At 37.5% G+C, this 23849-nt stretch overlaps 1 protein-coding gene across 3 annotated transcripts in view; it reads right to left on the reverse strand.

Moving 5' to 3' along the window:
• Positions 1-3322: 3322 nt before the first annotated feature.
• The window catches only part of LOC111155884 (LIM zinc finger domain containing 1), a 58880-nt gene continuing 38353 nt past the window's right edge, over positions 3323-23849 (reverse strand). For 2 of the 3 annotated variants that reach the window (XM_022516340.1, XM_022516339.1), the window contains exons 3-10: positions 15195-15261; positions 14262-14382; positions 13694-13843; positions 11767-11917; positions 11192-11284; positions 9876-9924; positions 8461-8536; positions 3323-6090 (exon numbers count right to left, since the gene is read on the reverse strand). In XM_022516340.1, the coding sequence (XP_022372048.1) occupies positions 5976-6090; positions 8461-8536; positions 9876-9924; positions 11192-11284; positions 11767-11917; positions 13694-13843; positions 14262-14382; positions 15195-15261 (822 nt within the window). In that variant the 3' untranslated portion in view covers positions 3323-5975. Of the gene's footprint in view, positions 6091-8142; positions 8279-8460; positions 8537-9875; positions 9925-11191; positions 11285-11766; positions 11918-13693; positions 13844-14261; positions 14383-15194; positions 15262-23849 lie in introns of all 3 variants that reach the window. The other variant, XM_022516338.1, reaches the window with a different exon arrangement.

The raw sequence follows: 23849 nt of genomic DNA on the forward strand, positions 1-23849 counted from the left end.
AAAGGGCTAGTATCCAAAATCTATAAAGAGCTTATCAAACTCAACACCCAAAGAACAAAGAATCCAATCAAGAAATGGGCAGTGGACATGAACAGCCATTTCTACAAAGAAGACATCCAGATGGCCAACAGACACATGAAAAAAATGCTCCACATCACTCGGCATCAGGGAAATACAAATCAAAACCACAATGAGATACCACCTCACACCAGTCAGAATGGCTAAAATTAACAAGTCAGGAAATGACAGATGCTGGCGAGGATGTGGAGAAAGGGGAACCCTCCTACACTGCTGGTGGGAATGCAAGCGGTGCAGCCACTCTGGAAAACAGTGTGGAGGTTCCTCAAAAAACTGAAAATAGAGCTACCCTATGACCCAGTGATTGCACTGCTGGGTATATATCCTAAAGATACAAACGTGGTGCTCCGAAGGGGCACGTGCATCCAAATGTTTATAGCAGTAATGTCCACAATAGCCAAACTATAGAAAGAACCTAGATGTCCATCAACAGAAGAATGGATAAAGAAGTTGTGATATATATATATATATATATATATATACACACATATATATATGTGTGTATATATATATATATAATAAAATACTACGCAGCCATCAAAGTAAATGAAATCTTGCCATTTGTGACGACGTGGATGGAACTAGAGGGTATTATGCTTAGTGAAGTGAGTCAGTTGGAGAAAGACAACTACCATATGATCTCCCTGATATGAGGAAGTGGAGATGCAACATAAAAAAATGAAGGAAGATGGGATCAGGAGGGAGACAAACCATAAAAGACTCAATCTCAAAAAACAGAGTGAGGGTTGCTGGGGGGAGTGGGGATGGGAGAGGGTGGTGGGGATATGGACATTGGGGAGGGTATGTGCTATGATGAGTGCTGTGAAATGTGTAAACCTGGAGAGTCACAGACCTGTACCCCTGGGGATAAAAACACATTATACGTTTATTAAAAAATTAAAAAAGAAATAAATAAAAGTCCATGTTTTGGAACAAACAAACAAAAAAAGTTAGCATTTCCATTACTGTAGCATATTAATTTTGGCAAACTGGAAAGCACTACCTGAATTGAATAGTCTCCCTTCTTCCCTGTCAAAAAACTCCAAACAAAACACTTAAGAACCATTTTAGTAACATTTTCAAAAGATTATTTTAGGGAAACAGAGAGTGAGCTAGCAACGGGGCACTCACCCCTGGCCTCTTCCCTTGCCTGGCTGAGCAGTGATCCCCTCCAAAGATTCGGCTCCTCTAGGAGCCTTCCCTCCCCCTCTGCTGCTGTGATCTGGCAAAACTCTGCTCACCCTCGCAACACTTCCTATGTGGTGCTGTAATTCCCCATCTCTCCTACTTCGAGAGAGGAAATCAAAGTTCTGCACCTGCCCCAGGGAGTAAAAGGAGTCCGAGGCTCAAATCACAGAGACACAGAATCTCTATGTTCAAGGAGGATGGAGGGGAAGGACAGGACAGTGCAGGGGAAGAGGAATGCCCCCCAAAGGCATCATGCAGTGCTTCAGGGCTGGAGGAGTGATGTATGAAGATAAGCCGATATACATATATAAGGAGACAGAAGAGAACTCCTTTGTTAAGAAGTGAAAATACGGGGAATAGAGGGAAGACCACCACTATTCTGTATGGTTCTGGGATTTGGCTCACACACAGCAACCAGATCATTTTCTTTTATTCAGACACATGAATATTTCTACTTTATATTGAAGAACACTTTAATTTTCTCTCTCTTGCACACACACCCCAAGTAACAGAGTAGAAACATTTATATATTGGGAATTACAGGGATACTTGAGTTCAGATTCTGGATATGGCACTTTTAAGTCGTGCAACCTCAAAGGACCTACTTAATGTCAGTATGCTCTGCTCCTCTGCTGTAATATGAAAAGAATTTTAAGTAACTCATATAATTTTAAGGATTAAATTATAGTATTTCTGGAAACCGCTTTGTGAACTTTATATAGAGAATGTTTAATTTGATATTCTTACATGGATGGAGATAGGACTATTTAAATTGTGTTCCAAAACACTACATATAATAAAAATTTAAAATGACTTTAAAGAAAAACTTTAAAAAAAAACTGATATATAACAGACATGTAATATTCTATATCAGCTGTATATGATTCAATATCTGTAATACTTATGAAATGATTACAGTAAGTCTAGTTATCCATCACCATACATAATTACAGAATTTTTTATTCTCATAACTATTAAGATCTACTCTTAGCAACTTTCAGGTATACAATATAGTATTATTAACAATAGTCACCATACTATATAGTACACCGCTGTGACTTTGTAACTGGAGGTTTGTACCTTTTGATCACCTTCACCCATTTCACCGCCCCAACACCCAGCTTCTGGCAATCACCAATCTTGTTCTCTGTATTGATGAGTTGGTTTTTTTTTTTTTTTTTTAAAGATTCCACATGTAAGTGAGAGCCTATACTTGTTTTTCTGTCTGAAGTTCTCAAGTTCCATCCCTGTTGTTGCAAATAGCAAGATTTCCTTTTTTTATGGCTGAATAATATTCCCGTGTGTGTGTGTGTGTGTGTGTGTGTGTGTGTGTGTCTGTATGCACACCACAATTTCTTTATTCATTCATCTGTGGATGGACACTAAGGTTGTTTCCAAAACAGTTTTATTTTTTAAAAAGATTTAAAAAGATTTTATGTTTTAAAAAAAATCTATTTATTTATTTTACAGAGAGAGAGGGCACGAAAGAGAGAGTTGGGGGAGGGCAGAGGGAGAGAATCTTCAAGCCGACTCCTCACTGAGTGCAGAGCCTGATGCAGGGCTTGATCCCATGAGCCATAACATCATGACCTGAGCTGAAATCAAGAGTTCGATGTTTAACCAACTGAGCAACCCAGGTGCCCCTTAAAGACTTTATTTTTTTTGGGTGCCTGGGTGGCTCAGATGGTTGAGCGTTTGCCTTTGGCTCAGGTTATGATCTCCAGGTTCTGGGATCTAGCCCCGCATTGGGCTCCCAGCTCAGCAGGGAGTCTGCTTCTCCCTCTCCCTCTGCTTCTCCCCCTGTTTGTGCTCTGTCTCTCTCTCAAATGAATAAATTTTAAAAATCTTAAAAAAAAAAAAAAGATTTTATTTTTTAAAGTAATCTCTACACCCAACATGGGGCTCGAACTCACAACCCCGAGATTAAAGTTGCACACTCCACCGACTGAGCTAGCCAGGCACCCCACCAAAACAGTTTTCTTAAGCATTAGTCCTATCTGCTCATAGTTCCATGTCTCAGAGTTACTCAAATGAAACAATGCACAATAGATTATTTTTAACAATTATGAACATTTATTAAGCACCAAGAGTATACTGCAATGGTTGCTATGTAAAAACATAATTAACAGCATAGTGTCGTTGCCATCAAGCTTACAATCTAAAATGAAATACAAGAATGCTACAAGCCTACCTCAAAATTTCCTTAACTTAGAAATGGTTATTTTGGCAAGTAAATGAGGCAAAATGGCCTATCATTTCAGGTATAATGTTAATAAGGCTTTGAACATGATCCGGAGAAATGTTTTCCTTGTACCTACCAGACATTTCCTCAATTATATTAGGCTTGGTAAGAAAAAGAACACGTAGAAATTGGGTAAGAACAATAAATTATTTCAAATTGCCTTCTAGGACTTTAAACAGAGAAAGGCTTACTAGCCTGAGTTTTTCCACTGCCAGGGAAAACCCCATGAACAATATTATGAACTCAACCAAGCCTGTCTTCTATTCCACTTGCAACTTTTCGACTTCTTCCTTTCCCACAGGTAAAAGCTCCAATGATGCCCCTATCAGGGAAGAAATCTAAATAAAATATCTAAAGTTGTAGAGGGTTACCAAATTGAACTTTCAGGAAATACGAATTCCTATTTTAAAAGAGGAGTGAGCAGGGACAGCACCGGGGCATCTGGCTGCAGGAGAGGCCGGGCTATGAAAGCTGTGTAAACAAAAGCAGCTGAGCTCAGTTCATGCATCTTTAAAGTGATTTAAGAATATGGGTAAACGGTTGCTTTTCTGTCCCTTATTTCTGGTGTAGGGGGATTTGACAATTTAGGATCAAGATCCCAAATTACAAAGCCTGTACTATTTTGCCTATGTCCATAGGATAATATTTAATAAATACTTCCAAAGTTTTCCTTGCTGGTCATGTATTAGCTGACAAAGGCACTCTGAAGGGATTTTGATTCTTACTGTCAAATGCAAAGACTCTTTTAAAAACGTCTGAGTACATACAGACTTTAACTACATATTGATTTTTTCAATCACTGATAATTCTTTGAACTCTAAAAGAACACTAAAAAGTAACTGGTTATAAGTTACCTGAAAACTGAAATAGAATTTACTCTGTAAAGTGCATGCACAAACTTAAAAAAAAAAAATACATGCATACAAATATTTTAATGGCAGAGTGGTAGCATCCTGAGTTTTTTGTTTTGTTTTGTTTTTTAATGGCAAAACATTTCAGCAAATTTTTTTTTTTTAAAACAATAATTTCCTCCTTAAAAGTCCATCTTGGGAACTTTCTTTTAAATGGTAACACAGCAGCAGCAACATTTAAAAAATGTTCACAAGATTTGCTTTGCATACAAGTTTATCGAGAAAGAATGGTCCAGAAATTTCAGGATAAACTTTCTAAGAACACTTTCTATAAAGTAGAATAATCCACTACTTTTGACCTAAAATTGACATTTAAACATCCTCCTTCCAATTTAAAAGTGTCATTTTTACCTCCTCCTTATAGTAAATAAAATCGAATCACAACATTTGAAATGAAAAACTGAAACACCTACCAATATCATCCTTTTAGCAAGATGAAAAAAACTAATTTCAACGTGTTTCCCAAAAAAAGGAGAGAAAAATAGAAAATCAAGTATCACCATAGCTGTGGCAGAGGAATTTGGGTTTACAAACCTCAATCAATGCACTTATTTTTGGTATTGCATGAAACAGCTAGAATTCCTGAAGAATGTATTTTCTAAGGCAAGTCTGATTATGTATAAAGCACAAACATTAGCATGGTTATAAAGGCAGTAAGACCAATACATATACATTCACTTGTTTTAAGTCATACATTCCAAGCTACGTAAAATTTAATTTTGGGTCCTATTCTAAGACTACATCTTTGACCTTAAGCTTAGAAGCAGAACTGCTGTAATATGTTAAAAAATACTTCATTTTTTCCAATATTGTAAAGTATACTGAATTTTCAAATACCTAGTATAAATTTTTTTGCACAAAATTTAAAAAGGCATACTATTAGCAAGCTAAAACTACTGGGTTAAGTAATTGTACTAAGGAAGAAGTTCACAAGGAGAACAAAATATAAAACTAAGCATAATTATTGCATTTAACAAAAAAATGAACTCAAGTAGTTCTAAATGCACTTGTTTTTTGTCTTAGTAATATGTATATTTCATTTTATAGCTACTAGCTATTAGTCTGATAAACATACTCAGATTCTTTAAGATTTGTTTTTCTTGGCTGGTTATTTTTCTTCCTTCTATCCTCCCCAACAGGAGTTGGAATTATTTTTCTTTCAAATACAAAGTAAAATAATGTTTCTATTTTTATCTGAGTCATGTGAAAGCTGATTCCTTACTTCCATTTTTAAAAGTTAAATTAATTTTTTTGGACCTTAATTAAAATCTAACATCTAAACCGTGTGTTTTTTTTGCGGTTAAGTACAATCTACATTTTGACAAATTGATAAGGGTTATTAACAAAAGCAAATCTTGATTTCATGTGTGTTTTAAATATGATTACACAAGCTTTTTTTCTTTTTTAATGAGAAGAAGGAGATGAAGAAAACCATTTGTACAGGCCCTCTTCATTCTCAACTATTTTAAGATACAGCTTTAAATAGTGTGGATCAAGTCAAGTAATGTTGGTAATCTCTTTTCTTTGCATAGAAGAGAATAAACAAATAAAGGAAGTTATTTCCTTCCTAAGGTCTCAGCTAGTTTCTTAAGTCTTTTCTTCAGCTCCAATGGAAATTTCTCATAGCACTTCTTACAGACTGGCTTCATGTCAAACTCCACAAATTTATTCCTAAAGACAGTAACAATAATAAGAGAAATTAGGAGAAATGTATTTGACACAGATATATAAATAATGTGAGGTAATTTTACTGAAGTAAAGAAGACACTATATGATGACACTGAAATTCACAGCAAAAAACTGTATTTCTAATCTCAACTTCTGTCATTGTGGTAGATGTAAAAAATTGTCTTTATAAATATATCTTATACATCTATCTGTGTAATAGAGAATGTACATTACATTTTAGTCTGTGCTACGAATACAGGAAATCTAATGTCAATGTAATTTAGGTAAGTAAAGTCAATCACACATTAAAGTACCATGAGAACACTTTAAAGAACAGTTATTTAAAGCCCAGAGTTGTATTTCTAATTTGAATGACCTTCTCTTTGTTGAAAGCAAATTAATCTTCATTAATATTTTAAATTAGGTAGTTATGAGGTTTCATCTTTCCTTACATAAAATGGTTTGATTTCTACCTCCAACAATGACAAAAAATCATTTTCAAAGAAAACTTAAGTTGTAATGGGTTATTTTGGTTAGCTGACAGAAAGGATGACAGGGGAGATATGAGAAAGTTTTAATCACCCTTAAGAAACAGAAACGAAACTGGTTGCCTGTGGTTCCATTTTGTGAATGGTCAGCTGTATGGAGAACTCAACTCTTTCTTTCTAAACCTAGAGCAATTCACATTATCAATCTATTTGTGAAACAGTTCTGGAGAAGCCAGGTTTTTAGATAGCTTTCTAACTGTTACGCATTTCCAATTGGTAATTAAAAATAGCTTCTTACTGCTGGAATCTAGGGTGTTAAACTGTGAACTGAGGAGATACACAACCTTGTAACTTGTACATTTTCCTAACTTGTTTTCAGGTGGCATTTCTGGAACAAGGCTAGTGGCACATTGTTACCTATGGCAAATGATTAAATCAGATGATACAATTTTAAAGAACAAAGTTAATACCAAAGTAAATTCCTAATCATATAGTTAATAAAATTAAACTTTTATTCTCAAGCATTACACGGTAGTTATTCCCTAGCTGTTTTTCACAAAGATCTTAATGCTGACAGAAATTCAAATGATGTTATTTTTCCATTGACAGTTTGATTTAAATGGTACTCCTGAGTTACAATTTTCTCCCAAAGACTGCTAGCATGAAAGCTATAAAAACTGCCATTTTTTGGATGAAGGAAATATTATCACTGCTTCCAGAGATACTGTAAAGCAAACTTCAATGGTTTTAGTTTTGTATTTGAATTTTAATTCCTCTTTATGGAAGGAAACATGAAAACTGGAATAATAAAAAACTTTTGGAGCTCAGAACACAATGGTAACCATGAAGAAACAATGGGACAATCATGCCAGTAATTCGAAACAATTTCAAACATTGAAATACTTCCCATAAAGATCAGGAATAAAGTAGGGTTGGAAAACATCAAGAAAATGAATTCATAAACAGCAGCAATGAGCACTCTATGAAAGTGTATACAGACACCAAAGACAGTAGATATCTTATTACATAGAGTAGAGGGTCTTTGCTTAGATACAAAACATGCTGAAAGGATTTAATACAGAGCTTAGAACATGTGACACTTGGAATTCATCAAATAAATCATTTTAGGCAAAGAAACCAAAACCAGGATTTTAGAAGATTGTAGTCAGCAGAGAAAAATACTTAAAAAATTTTTCTCAGTATCTACTAAATAGAGATTGGAATTCTTCCCTTTGTATCCATTTTTGGAAAAAATAAATCTATACCACATCGTGATATGAACAAAGAGATGAGGGAGTCAGCAGATTAAGGGAAATAAGTCAAGTACAAGCTGGTTTTAGGTGGGGATTTTAGTAATGTAAGTTTTAATAATTTTAATAATTAGGCAGAAGAACCGGCTCTACACGGGTCAAGTACTTGTATTTCAAGCTCTGACAGCTACAAATATATGCCAAAAGAAACAAAAAAGCAAAAGACCAAAATAGAATAAAACATACTCTAAAGGACTAACCAAAGAAGAAAGCAGTGAAAATGATGACAGAAGGGACAGAAAAGTTTACAAACAGACTGGCTTTTTCTTTTTCTGCTTGTCCTTATCCTTTGCTTCTCTCTCCCGTTTGGCAAGTCGCCTCTTAAATTCTTCTGGCATTTTTTCATAACAGTGTTTGCAGACTGGTTTTAGATCAATTTCAACAAACTTATCCCTTTGAACAGGACAAAGAAGGAATAGAAGAAAGAACATAAAACAATTAAAGGAAGAACCTTTACTTTTGGAAGGGACACAAAGAATAAGGAATCAATTCTTTTTTAAAACTCCATATTTTATAAAAAGTTACCCCAATGGTTTCAGTCTTAGGATTCACACTGGACTAAACTGTAGACTTACTTGAGTGTTAATTTAGTGTTGCAGGTAGAACAGGCAAAACAGTTCACACACCAGGCCTTATTAAGAGCAGAGACCACTAGAGAAGGAAGAAAGAGATTGGGTCACACACATTGGTATGGAAAGTGGAGCTGACATTTTCAACTCTGACAGAGCTAAGGTGGCTTCCATAACAGTTGGAAGAGGTTCTCAAGAGGTTTAATTGCAAAAGTATCACATGACTAAAAATCTCAGTGCCATTAATGTTTACCAAACCAATCAAATTAATTAATTAATTAAAGGCTATTTTTTTCACATTACTAGAAAAACTGAGCCCTTATGTCTTCCATGACTCTAGGCTGGTTCACCTTATGGAAGATTAACAGTGGCTTTTTCAATCTTTATTTATAGTTAAAATTTTTCTTTGAGTATCCTGTGAGACATATAAACAGTATGTACCATGTCTTCCCCCTAAAGCTTGTCCTCTCACTCCCATAGATGCTGGGGTGTACATTTAACATATACTACATCACTCAGATGCGCTTTTATGGCACAGGGCCTGCCTATGAGCACATTTGCTGCTACCTTTCCATGCCTACTGCCACTGGCCCAACAAAGAAATAGGGACTAGATAAGTAATTTTTAAAAATCCAGACATTAACTTATTTGCCTATAGAAACTGACAAAAAGAAGCATGCTTCCCTTCCCTTCCCAGCTTCTCTCACCTGACAAATACCTCACGTAGGAGGGAGTTAAGTTTTGCTTTCTATGGCGCTGAAGATTGCTCTTCTGAACTACTCCTTTTGCAAACTGCATCATGGGCAGTGTATTGCAAATTATTTCCTGAGTTGGGTTCTCTGACGAGAACCACAAAGCATGCTGAAAACAGGAATGTTTAAACTTTGCCAGGAAGTTTCTAGCAGAATTGTGCTAGCGACTATTAGCAAACACAGCTGCTTCCTTTCTGTCCCAGTTAATCAGCCCTGCCTAATTACTGCAATACAAGGCTGGTAAGCCGAGAAATGTCTACAGAAAACTGCCAGGTTTTAGCATCTGCAGGGTTAAATTGACTCTCGCTGACTACCATGACAGATTAAGTTGTTCCTAATAAATACTGCTCTACAGCTTCCAAGTTACGTAATTCCAGGGGATGGAAATAGAAACAGATCTCAAGGTTGGCTGTGAATGTTCCCACAATATCTACCATAACAACCCTGTGGCAATACCCTAAAGTATTATTATAAAGGAGTAACAAATCCATCTCTTAGGATATTAGCATTTCTGCTATGGATTACTTGCAAAATATGCCAAAGGAAGAAGAAGTAACTGATAATGATCATATTCCAAGCAATATAAGTTATTGAACTCTTTCAATTTTCACATTACCTAAGTGTTCTTGTGTCAAAACGATGGCATATAAAATTCCTACAGATACCTACCATCACCTTCTATAACACGGTTGCAATGGAAACAAACATCACCAAATAGCTGAAAGTGAAAAAAAAAAAAAAAGTGGTAAAAATTCAAGATATGTTAGAACTAAGTTTTATTTTTTATTTTATTTTATTTTTTTAAAGATTTTATTTATTTATTTGTCAGAGAGAGAGAGAGAGAGAGTGAGCACAGGCAGACAGAGTGGCAGAGGGAGAAGCAGGCTCCCTGCGGAGCCTGATGCGGAACTTGATCCCAGGACGCTGGGATCATGACCTGAGCTGAAGGCAGCCGCCCAACCAACTTAGCCACCCAGGTGTCCCAGAACTAAGTTTTAGAATACCAAATATTTAATATAATTTCAGTTCTTTCTACCACTTAAAACAGACAGCTGACTGCCTAGATCCAGAATTTACCATTCATTACTAGCGAAAATTAGTAAAGTACATGGACTATTTTTCCTTTTTACAATGAAAATAAATTAATTTACTTTTCATTATTATCAAAAACAAAGAAAGGCTTTAGAAACGTTCCAGATTTTGGGGCACCTGGGTGGCTCAGTGGTTTAAAGCCTCTGCCTTCGGCTCAGGTCATGATCTCAGGGTCCTGGGATCGAGCCCCGCATCAGGCTCTCTGCTCAGCGGGGAGCCTGCTTCCTTCCCTCTCTCTCTCTGCCTGCCTCTCTGCCTACTTGTGATCTCTGTCTCTCAAATAAATAAATAAAATCTAAAAAAAAAAAAAAAAGAAAAAGAAAAAAGAAATGTTCCAGATTTAAGGAGGCTAAAGGAAAATGACAAACCTAGATAGGGTCTAGTACTGGAGTAGAAAAAAATGATACAAGGACATTACTAGTACAAGTGACAAAATTGGAATACATACACTAAAGTATTAAAGTATTATATCAATACTGATTAACTATGATTATGCAAAAGAACTCCATAATCTTGGGAAATATAAATTGAAGTACTTAGGGGCAAAGGACCATGATGAACTAACGTATCATCAAATGCTTCAGAAAAAATAGGTGCATATATACAAATACATACATTTGCATATAAAGATATGCGAATTTATCAAGTGTATATTATCACAGAAACAAACACATGTAAATGATGAAAAGGTACATATATTTTTTTCAAACCCTTTTTTTTAATTTTAAAGCCTTTTAAAAAAATTTTTATTTCAAAACCTTTCTGTGAGTCTGATAAGTTAAAAAGAGATCTCTATAGTTCAATGTACATTTTCCAAGAGATTTCCTTGTAGCTAAAATATTAAGCTCAAATTCATCTAAGTATCTGTAGTATCCAATGAGGATAATAAATACCTGGTTATAGTGGGTTTCACAATACGCCAGGCCCTTCCTTTCATAATGGCGATGTCCAAGAAATGGCTTTTCACACTTGGCACAAACAAAATGCTGAAAAAAATTGCTAGAGGTCATTTTTGAATTGCGATATTTTATTTATTTAATGAAGTAAAACTCCCCAAATTAAACTAGATACATGAAGTTTGAGGTAGCTATTTCATTTGGCCAGGGCTAACCCTGTGACACTTTCCATCTTACTTAATTCAGGTATCTTGAGTTTCTGAAAGGTTACTTTATGATACAGCCTATTTAAACAACACAGAATGAGAATAGAGGTCAACATGTGAGTAGCATTTTTAGGGAGGGGCTGCTGCTGCATATGGACCATGATACTTCCAGCTTCAAGAAGGATTTAAGAACAAAAGAGCACATTCTGTATCATTACCAAGAGATCACAAAAGCAGTGTATATTCTATATTCTTAATTTTTTACAGAGTCATTTGTCTTGAAAATGTCCGTATTTAATCTTTAGAATCTCCTTCTCCCAGCACATCTGAATGAAAAGTACTGGTTAACCTTCACAACTGACTCACCTCCACATGCCACTGCTTGCCCATGGCATTCACCACGCGCCCTTCGATGGGCCGCCGACAAGCTCCACAGATGGGGACCCCCATCTTATCATGGCACGGCAGGCAGTACAGCTCCCCTTTCAGCTCCCGGGCATCAGCAGTCAGCTCCTTCCTGTCCACAAGAAAGACATGGCACTGAACACTACTGCCGAGAGAGAACAATCAGGCAACCAATGTGGCTAACACACTTTTTAGCAGGTTTTTGAAAATTTCACTGTAACAATCCCTGTAACCCTTTTTCCCCTCTTACTGTTGCTCACAGTATCCTAAATTAATAGGCTTGAAGGGGTTTCAGATTCCTATCAAAACATCAATATAATACCATAATGATAAAATATACAAATAAGTTAGATCACACTGATCATATTTATCACGTCTTTTTCTATTATCACATTACAATCCCTTTGTCTTCCTTAAAAAGCTAGAAGAGATTGATCACAATGCCTAGGACGGTGATGTTATCTTTCCAAAATAACTAAGGTCTAAATTTAAAGACTAGTTCCATTTACTAACAAATTGTCACAAGCTATTAAGAGTTATAGGTTAATAGAAAATACACAGATGAAATGCCCAGAACTTTCCTCCCCCAAATGCTTTAGTTCAGTATTATTTCCAGTCTCCTGCATCAATAAATATTTAGCCAGAGGTGGCCCCAATTAGCCAAATGGACTTGTTTACATTTCATTTAAGTAATTCTTCAGAAGTGCTAATGACAAATGAACAGAGAAAAATTCCACAAAGTGGAACAGGCAAGAAAATGAGATAAGATACAAACTGATAATCACAAAAAAAGATGAGGTGGCTGTACTTATAGCACAAAGCTGTTTTCTTGATTTTTAGCTTCTCTCATCTCTCCCACCTCACAATAATTTAGCATGTACGTTCATATTGATTAAAGGAACTTTTTCCATTAAATTTTTAAAAAAGATTTTATTTATTTATTTGAGAGACAGAGATCACAAGTATGCAGAGAGGCAGACAGAGAGCGAGGGGGAGGCAGGCTCCCCGCTGAGCAGAGAGCCTGATGCGGAGTTCCATCCCAGGACCCTGGGATCATGACCTGAGCCAAAGGCAGAGGCTTTAACCCACTGAGCCACCCAGGCGCCCCATCCATTAAATTTTTATATAGCAAATTTAGAAAACCACAGTCTAATTATTTATCATGAGTTTATGGAAAAACATTCCCTTTAGAAGTAAATAAAGCAAAATTAAATAAATGTAGTTCAAGATATTTTAAGATAACACCCTAATTATTACAACTGTAAAAGTTAAATATGTACAAACAGAAGATGTTTTAAAGGTTTTTTTTTCCTTTTCTTTTTCTTTTGATCCTGTATTGAAAAATCAGTGATCAAAAACAGTTTTGGTGACAACTGAGGATATCTTACTATTGACTGAATATTTAGAGGTATGTTTAAATGTACATATGTACACACATGCACACACATGGGTTGAGTGTGCGCTGTACACACTCAAAAGTGGCAAAATGTCAAGTGATGAAATTCTACGATGGGTGTTTTTTTTATTATTCTCTTGACTGCTTACAGGTGTTTTGTTTTTCTTTAAAGATTTTATTTATTTATTTGACAGACAGAGATCACAAATAGGCAGAGAGACAGGCAGAGAGAGAGAGGAGGAAGCAGACTCCCTGCTGAGCAGAGAGCCTGATTCGGGACTCGATCCCAGGACCCTGGGATCATGACCTGAGCCGAAGGCAAAGGCTTAACCCACTGAGCCACTCAGGTACCCCGACTTCTTATGGGTTTTAAATCTTCTAGGTTACATGTTGGAGAAAAGCAATCTGGTATGCTGGAGTGATAGAAATACAGAAAAATGTGATCTTTTATTTCCACTATCTGTGCAGTCAAAAGGGAGGGGATGGCAATACCCGCAGTTGGCACAGTTGAAATGGTCTGGATGGTACGGGTCATTCTTGAATATCAGCGGCTGCTCATCAATGATGGCATGGCACTTCTGGCAGATGTATTTTCCGAGGCCTCTGGCTTTCTCACGATTATGACAGGGACGACACAGATGTCTAAATAGAGCCGAAAACTTTTTTAGAAACTTCAATTGAAAATCTGAGGTTCTTTCTAATAATTAGAAATATGCTCCTCATATCTCTGAAGTTAAAGACATCATTTTTAAAAAAATCACTCCTGGCTTACCAGAGCAGAATCAAGTCACTACTTTTTACATGAAAACTAATTTATTCCAACCCAGGTAACCCAACTGATCTTTAAGAAACTCTGGCTGATTCCCCTTCTGTTGGCCCAGGGCCACATGCAGTCTAAGATCCTCTTCTAACAGATACCAGATGAACCAATACACTGCAGTCTTGAGTCCCCTGTACCTTCAGCTCAGTGCCCTAAAGAACCGCCTCATCAGGGAAAACAGGCATGACCTTGTAGCAGTTTCTTCTCCACCCACACCTGACAAGGATGAAACACTCCTACCTCCCAGCATTCTTGACAAAGCCAATATCTGCCAGAACTTCCTGGCAGAGGTCACAGCGGAAGCACTCAGGATGCCAGCTGTTATTCATGGCTTTGATCACTCGGCCAATGATGAATTCACCTGTGGGAAAGTAACACACAAAGGATGTCCAGTGTGCATCCTATTGCGGAAAGTAGTAAGGCAAAAGACACCAAGAAAGAAATGTTTAAATCGCTCTCCACGACTAGGGACTTTCTATACATGTGTTGACCACAGTAAGCACTGCATGAGGAAGAAACTCTTGTTTCATCTGAGTCCTTGGTTTTGATTCTGTAGTCATATTTTCAGGTTGTCTTATCACATCTCTGATCGTGGTTTTCCTTTTCCCAATGACATACTGGGCTCTCCTGAAGGCCTTTTGTTTATTTCTGGTCATCACTGACATAGAAAAACCTAAATCCACAGCACATTTCTTGAAACCTATATTTAATTTCTTCTTTCACTAAACTTTAGAAAATTCTACTCAGTTTTTCCAATCTCTGGAGACCTTCTAGTAGAAGCATTAGCAACCAGTGAGGTGGTTAAAATGCAAGCAAGTGAAACACTTGTGTAACACACAGCAACCCTTAAGCATCTGAGCACCAATGTCTTCCCTGCCTCTCTCCTGGCAACCCCCAAAGTGAGCAGGTAAAGGATGAATTAACAGGGAACAAGAACATCCAAAAGATCATCTGATAAAAGTCTCAATCGGTCCTCAAATAACTTTACAGTGGATCTCCTTAAAAATCATTTCTCTCTGGGTTTTGATACTCTTCCAGCTTGTTATATGTTAATAAGGGAAAGGACTAATAAGTTACCTGGATGCGGTTTTTAATGAGCACCAAACACCATTTTCACCACTGGCATAATTTTGAGACTCACTTTTTACTTTGCCATTCAGCAGTAAGACTTACCACACTGATGACAGCAAGGAGCAAAGAGCATCTGAAAGTCATGTTCACAGTACTTCCTTCCTTCAAACTGAAATAGAAAGTACCATCAACTTGTACAGATGAAACAATCACAGGATGAATATAATTATTCCATGGAGACATATAGGAAAGATGTTTTTGAGTTAAGAGCTCTGCCCTAAGAATTTATAATTCTACTGAGATTTTTAAAAGCAGATGTACTTTTTTACCCTCCCTAAAGATCCAAACAACTGAGGTGAGACCTGGTACAATGGCTCCAGAGTACAAGTGACCTCCCTCTACCAATGCTAAGTCTTCTCTGGCTTGCAGACTCATCTTAAAGAGTCTAACAAGAGCCGCAGATCCCTCTCTCCAGAATACAGGTATACACACACAAACCCTGTCCCACTTTTTTTCAGGTTGATATCTAAAATGTTGTACCATAAGCTTAAATATTTCCAAAGAGTAGATACTCTAGTATATTTTAGAATGACACATTTCAAAATGAGGCCAAAACCCATTTTAAAAAAAATTCTATTTTAACAGTTGGAAAAATTTGTATCCTCCGCTTTTCTCCTTGAACTATTTCCATTTCATCCCCCAAAGTTTTATTCTGGTGTGGTATTTTTTTTCCTAAACTCTATACTAAAGTCTTTGACAGATCACCCTACCATACTTCTCGGCAACTAAAATGCGTATAATGAAACTTTAAAATTTGTTTTATTTTCTGAACCCATAAGGCTCTAAAACCTTCTTTTTCTTCTGGATTAAATTATCATTACAGTGATTACTAATACATAAATGGTCAAAACACGAGTATGTCAAAATGTTAAATTTTACTTTCCACTATTTGTTTACTTGAAAAGCCTATCTTAATGAGATGAGCAGGGCTCCTCTTCCCCTCACAATTATTGCATGTATCCAAGGATAAATATGAATTACATTGGAAGAGTCAGGGTTCAACACTAATTTCTATTTTGGGGGCTGCTTTTACCCTCTTCACATAAGTCACGAGAATTATGTCTCCCTTTGAATCTTTGAGCTCCTTGCAAGTTATATATTAAATGTATTAACATACTGTTTGACTATCAAAATCCATTTTTATTTATTTTTAAAGATTTATTTATTTGTCAGGGGTCTGGGGGGATAGCACAAGCAGGAGTGGTAGGCAGAGGGAGAAGCAGGATCTGTAAGGAAGTAGCCTGACTCAGGACGGATCCCAGCACCCTGGGATCATGACCTGAGCCAAAGGCAGACACTTAGTAACTGAGCCACCCAAGCATCCCACAACATCCATTTTTTTTTTAAGATTTTATTTATTTATTTGACAGAGAGCGAGATCACAAGAAGGAAGAGAGAGAGTGGGAAGCAGGCTCCCTGCTGAGCGGAGAGCCTGATGCGGGGCTTGATCCCAGGACCCTGAGACCATGACCTGAGCCAAAGGCAGAGGCTTAACCCACTGAGCCACCCAGGCGCCCCTCAACATCCATTTTTAATTATATATTAGTAGTCAACTCAATTTGCTCAATCGTAGAAATCAGCTGCAGCTTTGCTCAATTTATTGAACATTATCGACTATGTCTTAATTGGCAGACCAGCCAAAGCAGATTTATTTTGTGCCAGAAAAAGGCTTACTTCATTTTGAAATTTAAATGAGTTCTAATACATTTAATGAATCTGTTTTTAAAAGCTGCAAACAGATAATACATTGATATGCTACATTAACCCAGTCTTATCATAATGCACTGTACAGCCCCAAGCATTAGTTATTTATGAAGTAGATATGTTTCCTTATTGGATATATATTACGTATATATATGAAATCTGATATTTAGCTTCTAGCAGTAATTAAAAAAATTAAATATAAAGATTCAGAACCAACTCCATTGATTTAGTTGGACATGATAAATTGTTTACCACCCACCCAAGTCTTAATCCGTGGTGAAAGACCAGGCTCAGAAATGTGTGTGTCAACTGGTCACTAACATTTAAAAGACTGATTAAGGATAACAATGGATCATTAATGAATAGTTGAACACTACATCAAAAACTAATGATGTATATATGCCAGCTAACTGCACATAATAAAAAAAATGCATCACAACATCTTCAGAAGGAAAGGATAATGTTTTGTGCATTATTTGTATGTGTATGTGTGTGTGCGTGCGCGCACGCGTACATGCATAACAGTTTTATTATAGTTTTTAAAATTAGTACTTTTTAATGGAAACAACTTGACCAAAAAAAAAAAAATCTGTCACAGAATTTGGTAATCCATTAAAACAAAGTTTAATTAAAAAAGAAAAACTACCCCTGGGGATAAAAATACATTATATGTTTATAAAAAAATAAAAAAAAATTAAAAAAAAAAGAAAAGAAAAACTAAACTTTTAGTTTGTATTTAATGAAAGAGAAAGATGTATATTGTTTAAAACAAAAACAAAATGAGTCCAGCCATTAGCATATATACTGTATTTGCTAGCAGAAGGTAGAAAAAATTAGGATTGGTTGTAATTTGAAATTTTTTAAAGATTTATTTACTTACTTAGAGAGAGAGTGCACGCAGGGGAGGGTCAAAGGGAAAGGAAGAGAATTCCAAGCAGACTCCCCACTGAGCATGGAGCCTGAAACGAAACGGGGCTCAAACCCACAACTCTGAGATCATGACCTGAGTGGAAACAAGAGTCGGATGCTTAACCGACCAAGCCATCCAGGTGCCCCTTGAATAAATTTTTTAAGATATAATTCAAACAGGGGCGCCTGGGTGGCTCAGTGGGTTAAGCCTCTGCCTTTGGCTCAGGTCGTGGTCTCGGGGTCCTGGGATCGAGCCCCACATTGGGCTCTCTGCTCGGCGGGGAACCTGCTTCTCCCTCTCTCTGCCTGCCTCTCTGTCTACTTGTGATCTCTCTCTCTATCAAATAAATAAATAAAATCTTTTAAAAAAAAGATATACTTCAAATAGGTAGCATAAGAACACTGACTGTGGATCCAAAAGGCCTGAAGTCTAAATTCTGGCTGAACCACCAACTGGCTGTGTGACTTTGGTTGAGCTGTTTAATCTCTCAGTGCCTCGTGAGAGTCACAAGCCTCTTCTCTTCTGGCTGTTGTGTTCTGGCTCTTTAACACATACTCATCATGTTCCCAATTTCTTAGCACTGCTCTCTTTGCTTTACTCTCACAGGACTCTCCCTTTGAAAGGATGAATCCTGTGGTATAAATACACAGTGGAATACCATTCAGCTGTAAAAAAGAAGGAAATCCTGCTATTTGCAACAACATGGAAAGACCTGCAGGGCATTGTGCAAAAGAAATAATTTAGGCAGAGAAAGACAGATACTGTGTGACCTCGTTTATGTGTGGAATCTAAAAATGCTAATATCACAGAAACAGAGAGTAGTTACTGGGGCCTGGAGGGATGGGGGGAAATGGGGAGATGTTAGTCAAGGGGTACAAACTTCCAGTTATAAAATGAATAAATTCTGGGGATCTAATATATAGTTATAGTTAAAAATACTGTACAGCAGACTTAAGAGTAGATCTTAAATGTTTTCACCACACGCACATTCAAAAGATAATTACATGAGGTGCTGATGTGTTGACTGACCTTACTGTGGTTATCATTTCATAATATACACATGTATTAAATCATCATGTTGTACACCTTAAACTTACACAATGTTGTCTGTTGATCGTGTTTCAACAAAACTGGAGGAAAAGGATGAGTCCTTTTGAAATCAGGGATGAAAAGGGCAAAGTCTTAAAAGGAAGCTGTCATGATTACATTTCCAAATCTGCCACAAATCTCAATATAGAACATGCAACACAGTTCCTACTGTGTGAACCCAAACCTGGTTTAAAATACCATCAGCCTGTAGGAAGTATTAATGCTCCAGACAGTGTTAAAACAGAATGTCTAAGAACCCTGGTTGTTGCCACCTGCAAGGAACAGGGATTGTTCAGTATGAGGGAGGATGAACTCTAACCAAAATTAGCTCTGTTTTGAACTGTTCTAAGTTTGAGTTCTGTGAAGATTCTCTTTGCGTGGGGGTAAGAGGAGGTAGGGAGAAATTCTGCTGCTTTAAAGAGAACTCAGAATTAGAAACTGGGCTGACAGTCTCATTTCAAGGCAAGTGCAAATGTTAACGATCTTCACTTGGTGATTTGTACTGGTTCCTCATAAATTGCTTTGAAGTGAGTGGGTCAGCAGATAAGCACCTCCTCTAGTTGGACAGTTTCCTCCCAAACAGACCTCCCTTCTCAGAGTTCAGCCTTCCTGAGTAATCATGATTCTGTATAAAAGGAAATGAGTGAAGAAATCTCTTTGTAAACTCTCTTTCCACTAAATCACTCATCATAAATTGGTCTTTCCTGTTATGCATTTTGTGATAGGGAGAAAAGGACACATTCGGAAATTTCAAACTAAAGAGAAAGGAAGAAACCTGAAGTAATAACAAAGAACCTAGCCCCTAAACGTGTACTATGCCAAACTGCACACCAGGTTCATAGCCTTGGTTCAATGTGACTCGTCATGTTTCTGGAATTATAGCTCTCTTTAACTGTTAGTTCTAGTTTACTTTCAAAAGTATCTTCTTAGGGGAATATTAAGATCATCCTTTTACTGAAGATGTTCCAAGATATCACAAACTTAGATTTAGGAACCATTACAGTGGCTATATATAGTCAGTAATGTTCGGGCCTCTGGTTTGAATAGGTATCCCCCCCAGCCCCAAATGACATTTAAACAGCCTTCTCATGCCGCCAATGACTTGGTCACTTTACAAATACTTCTTCATACGTACTGGAAGATGACTGGAGATCCTAGTAACTCATGAAAACCAGCACTGATGGAAGCAGATTTCCCTTCAAAACTAACTACAATACCAAATTCAAAGATCACTAATCATATATTCATATATTTATCTAACCTCTCCAAATTTTCCTGATCTGAAAATGAAGAAAAGTACCATGGAAGCCATCTCCAAATTCTACCCAAATCACTGTAAAAACTGTATTTACTCCTAGGACTAGGGTATAGTGTGGCCTACACAGTCTGCCACACATTGCATTTGTAAGCTTTCCATAAATATTTCCTGAATGACTGAAAAAGCAGTGATGGCCATATACAAGAGAGCATTATCTCTCCGAATGATAAAACATCAGTCCTAGGAAACCATTTCAGGTATGGTGAGAGTCAGGGCATCCTTGTGCAGACGAGCAGGTGTGAGATAAAATCCTGATCTGACCGCATCCCCACTAGTTAACTGTGGGCAAGGCCTCTGAGCCTCATCATGGCGACATGTAAGTTAGGAATGAAAATACCTAATTCATAGGGCTCATGTGAGAATCAAAGGTATGAAGAACAACAAGAACAATTTGTAAAACACCTAGTGTTTAGTTATTTCGGAAATAAAAATACTAATGTAACTCAAAATTAGCAATTACAGGGCATTTATTCACACATAAAGTACCACATTCCAGGCAAAGTGAAGGACTGTGAAGAAGTAAGACGAACTAGGTGACCTTACCCTTGAGAGACTCACATGAAACCAGAAACAGCACCTCAACGTTTGGTGGTGCCGGTGGTGGAGAGCAACACCACCATGACTGTTTTAATGTGTTCCCTTTTATTAATACCCTGATCACTACCTTCTAAGACAGACAAAATTAAAAGATAAATCATTGTTAGAATCATTCATACTTAAAAGGTGTTTAAAATTAAAATGCAGAAGTAGGGTATCAGTTCTAAGTAGGAAGCAGTTCTAATCACCACATAGATAGGGCATCTTGCCTTTTGCTAAACGAGGATGATACTTTCATTATGAGTGATGACTATCCAAGAATGGTATACTTATATTTCCTTATGCCAATTTAAGCCAGAAAATATAGGCTTTCTTAAGGGTCTTTTTAAAGTTAAATCTGTCTGGAAATACTTTCTAATTAAATTTATCATCTAAGAATTAACTCTAAGTGCAGTCAAATTCTTAGAGACAGAAAAAGGGTTTTGTTTTATGAGGGTATTGCCTACACAACTTGGGGAACATGCCCACTTGGAATGGACTTGCTATTATCATAGTGAAGCTCATGACCTATTCAAAGGGATGCCCTCATTCAGTGTAGTGGTTCTCAATAGAGGGTGATTTACTTTGAAAGATTTTCTTTATTTGTCTGAGAGAGAGAGAGAGAGCATCGTGCACAAGCAGGGGGAGGAGCAGGCAGAGGGAGAAGCGGGATCCCCACTAAGGAGCCCGATGTGGGACACTATCCCAGGACCCTGGGATCATGACCCAAGCCAAAGGCAGATCCTTAACCTATGGGGTCACCCAGGCGTCCCTCAACGGGGGTGATCTTGCTCCCTAAGGGATATCTGGCAATGTATGGAGATACTTTTGGTTGTCACAACTGGGGATCTAGAGGGCAGAGTGGCAGAAATATTACTGAACTGCCTCCGATGCACAGGAGAGCTCCCAAGACAAAGAATTACTGAGTTCAAAATGTCAACAGTGCTGGGGCGCCTGGGTGGCTCAGTGGGTTAAAGCCTCTGCCTTCAGCTCAGGTCATGATCCCAGGGTCCTGGGATCGAGCACCGCATCCGGCTTTCTGCTCAGCAAGGAGCCTGCTTCCATGTTTCTCTCCCTCTGTCTGCCTCTCTGCCTACTTGTGATCTCTGCATGTCAAATAAATAAATAAATAAATCTTAAGAAAAAAAAAAGTCAACCGTGCTGAGGATAAGGAACCCTGGTTTAGTGTGTGCAAACATTACTTATCTGAGCAGTATCCACTGGAAAGTGGTACTAGAGAGTGAACTAATTTACTCAGTACTGTACATGCTACCTTGGTTCAAACTGCCTATGAGACATGTGTGATCATCCCTTGTTAGAGAAAACTGAAATTCAAAAATATTAAATAACTCACACCGAAGTCAGTAGAACTGGGATTCAACCCAAGGCTGTCAGACCCTAAAATCTGTGCTGCTGCTGCTTCTGTATCCACCACCTCTCTTTGGCAGACCAATAGAGAATATAACCTAGAATTCTTTAATTATCTTGTGGGCTTCTGTAAGAACTTAAAAATCATGTTTGAAAGATTGCCTGGCTTCTCTGCCAACATACAATCTGAACCTCACTTGAGAATTGGCATCTGAACACAGATGGAGGTAAATTCTACTGAATGTGGAACAATGACATTAAAGCCTTGAACTACTGGGTTCCCTTTTGACCATGTACCAATAAAGTGAATCCACCCTCTGTTTCCACTGCACAAATCTGAGAAAAATACTGAGGTCCTGAAACATCCTAATTATGGGTACATGTTTCCTAATAAAGAATGAATAAACAACACTACTGGAAAATCTCATGGAAGTCAGACCAAGCGAGGCTCTTTGGTCACCTCCAATCTGTGACAGTTCCTACCCTGTCTTACATGACCTTGACACCTTTGAAGGGTGCCAGTCAGCTGTTTTGTAGAGTGCTCCTCAATATGGGTTTGTCTCATGATTAAACTGAGGTCATAGATTTGGGGAAAGAATACCACAGAGGTAATAAGGTGCTCTATTTCTTGCATCATACTGGGAAGTACATGATCTCAACACAATTTCTTAGCACTCAAGTTAACCTTGATCACTTGATTAAGATGGTACCTGTCAGGTTTTGCTGCTGCAAAGTTACTACTTTACCCATTTCTATATCCTTGTTAGAAGTGAGTCATTAAGTCCAGCCCACATCAAAGTAGAGAATTGTGCTTTTTTTTTTTTCCTTTTAACCTATGCTCTTGGAGAGCATAGGTCATTTGAATCATTTAAAGTCATTTGAATCATTTAAACAAACTGGGGGGAGGGGAGCTTTTAACTCAAGAAGTAGTACTCCAAATACCAGAAGTGATTATATTAAAAACCACCTAGATACAAGTCACCCAAAACCAGAACATTTTGGTAAGGCCAGTAGCCCTAAAATCATCTCTTAACTACGACCCTTCCATTGTACCTCCCCTGCCGGGCGGGGGGGGGGGGGGGATTAAAAGTAACTTCATTTAGTGTTATATGTCTGCAAATTACTTCCAAATAATTTGGCAGAAGATGGGTGTGGTGGGCATATGTGTGAGATGCATAAGGGTACATGATATTCATTGTACTATTCTTTCAACCTTTCTGTAGGTTTTAAATCAAAAGTAAATTTATTCAGCGATACCACATTGACCTGAACTAACATCTCAAATCAGCAGTCCACATATGGTACTGAAAATACATCATGGCTCAGGCACTTAGTCAGGGTTCTACCCAAAACTGAAATCTCCTCTGTTTCTACTTAAGAATACATTTCTTGGGGCGCCTGGGTGGCTCAGTGGGTTAAAGCCTCTGCCTTCGGCTCAGATCATGATCCCAGGGACCTGGGATCCAGCCCTGTGGGGAGCCTGCTTCCCTTCCTTTCTCTCTGCCTGCCTCTCTGCCTACTTGTGATCTCTGTCAAATAAATAAATAAAATCTTAAAAAAAAATAATTTCTTTCATCCACCACTCTCACAATAAAGCTGGGACAATGTTCGTGAGATGAGCAATAAGTAAATGAGTAAAGCGTACCAAGATTTTGAAGTATAGCCTAGAAACGTTTACGTTAGAAAATGTTCGCCCTGCTTCCTAGTGGGTATATTAGCATTTTATCTTGCC

Source organism: Enhydra lutris, unplaced genomic scaffold (assembly GCF_002288905.1).
Source record: "Enhydra lutris kenyoni isolate GAN:26980312 unplaced genomic scaffold, ASM228890v2 scaffoldscaffold44, whole genome shotgun sequence".
NCBI lineage: Eukaryota > Metazoa > Chordata > Mammalia > Carnivora > Mustelidae > Enhydra > Enhydra lutris.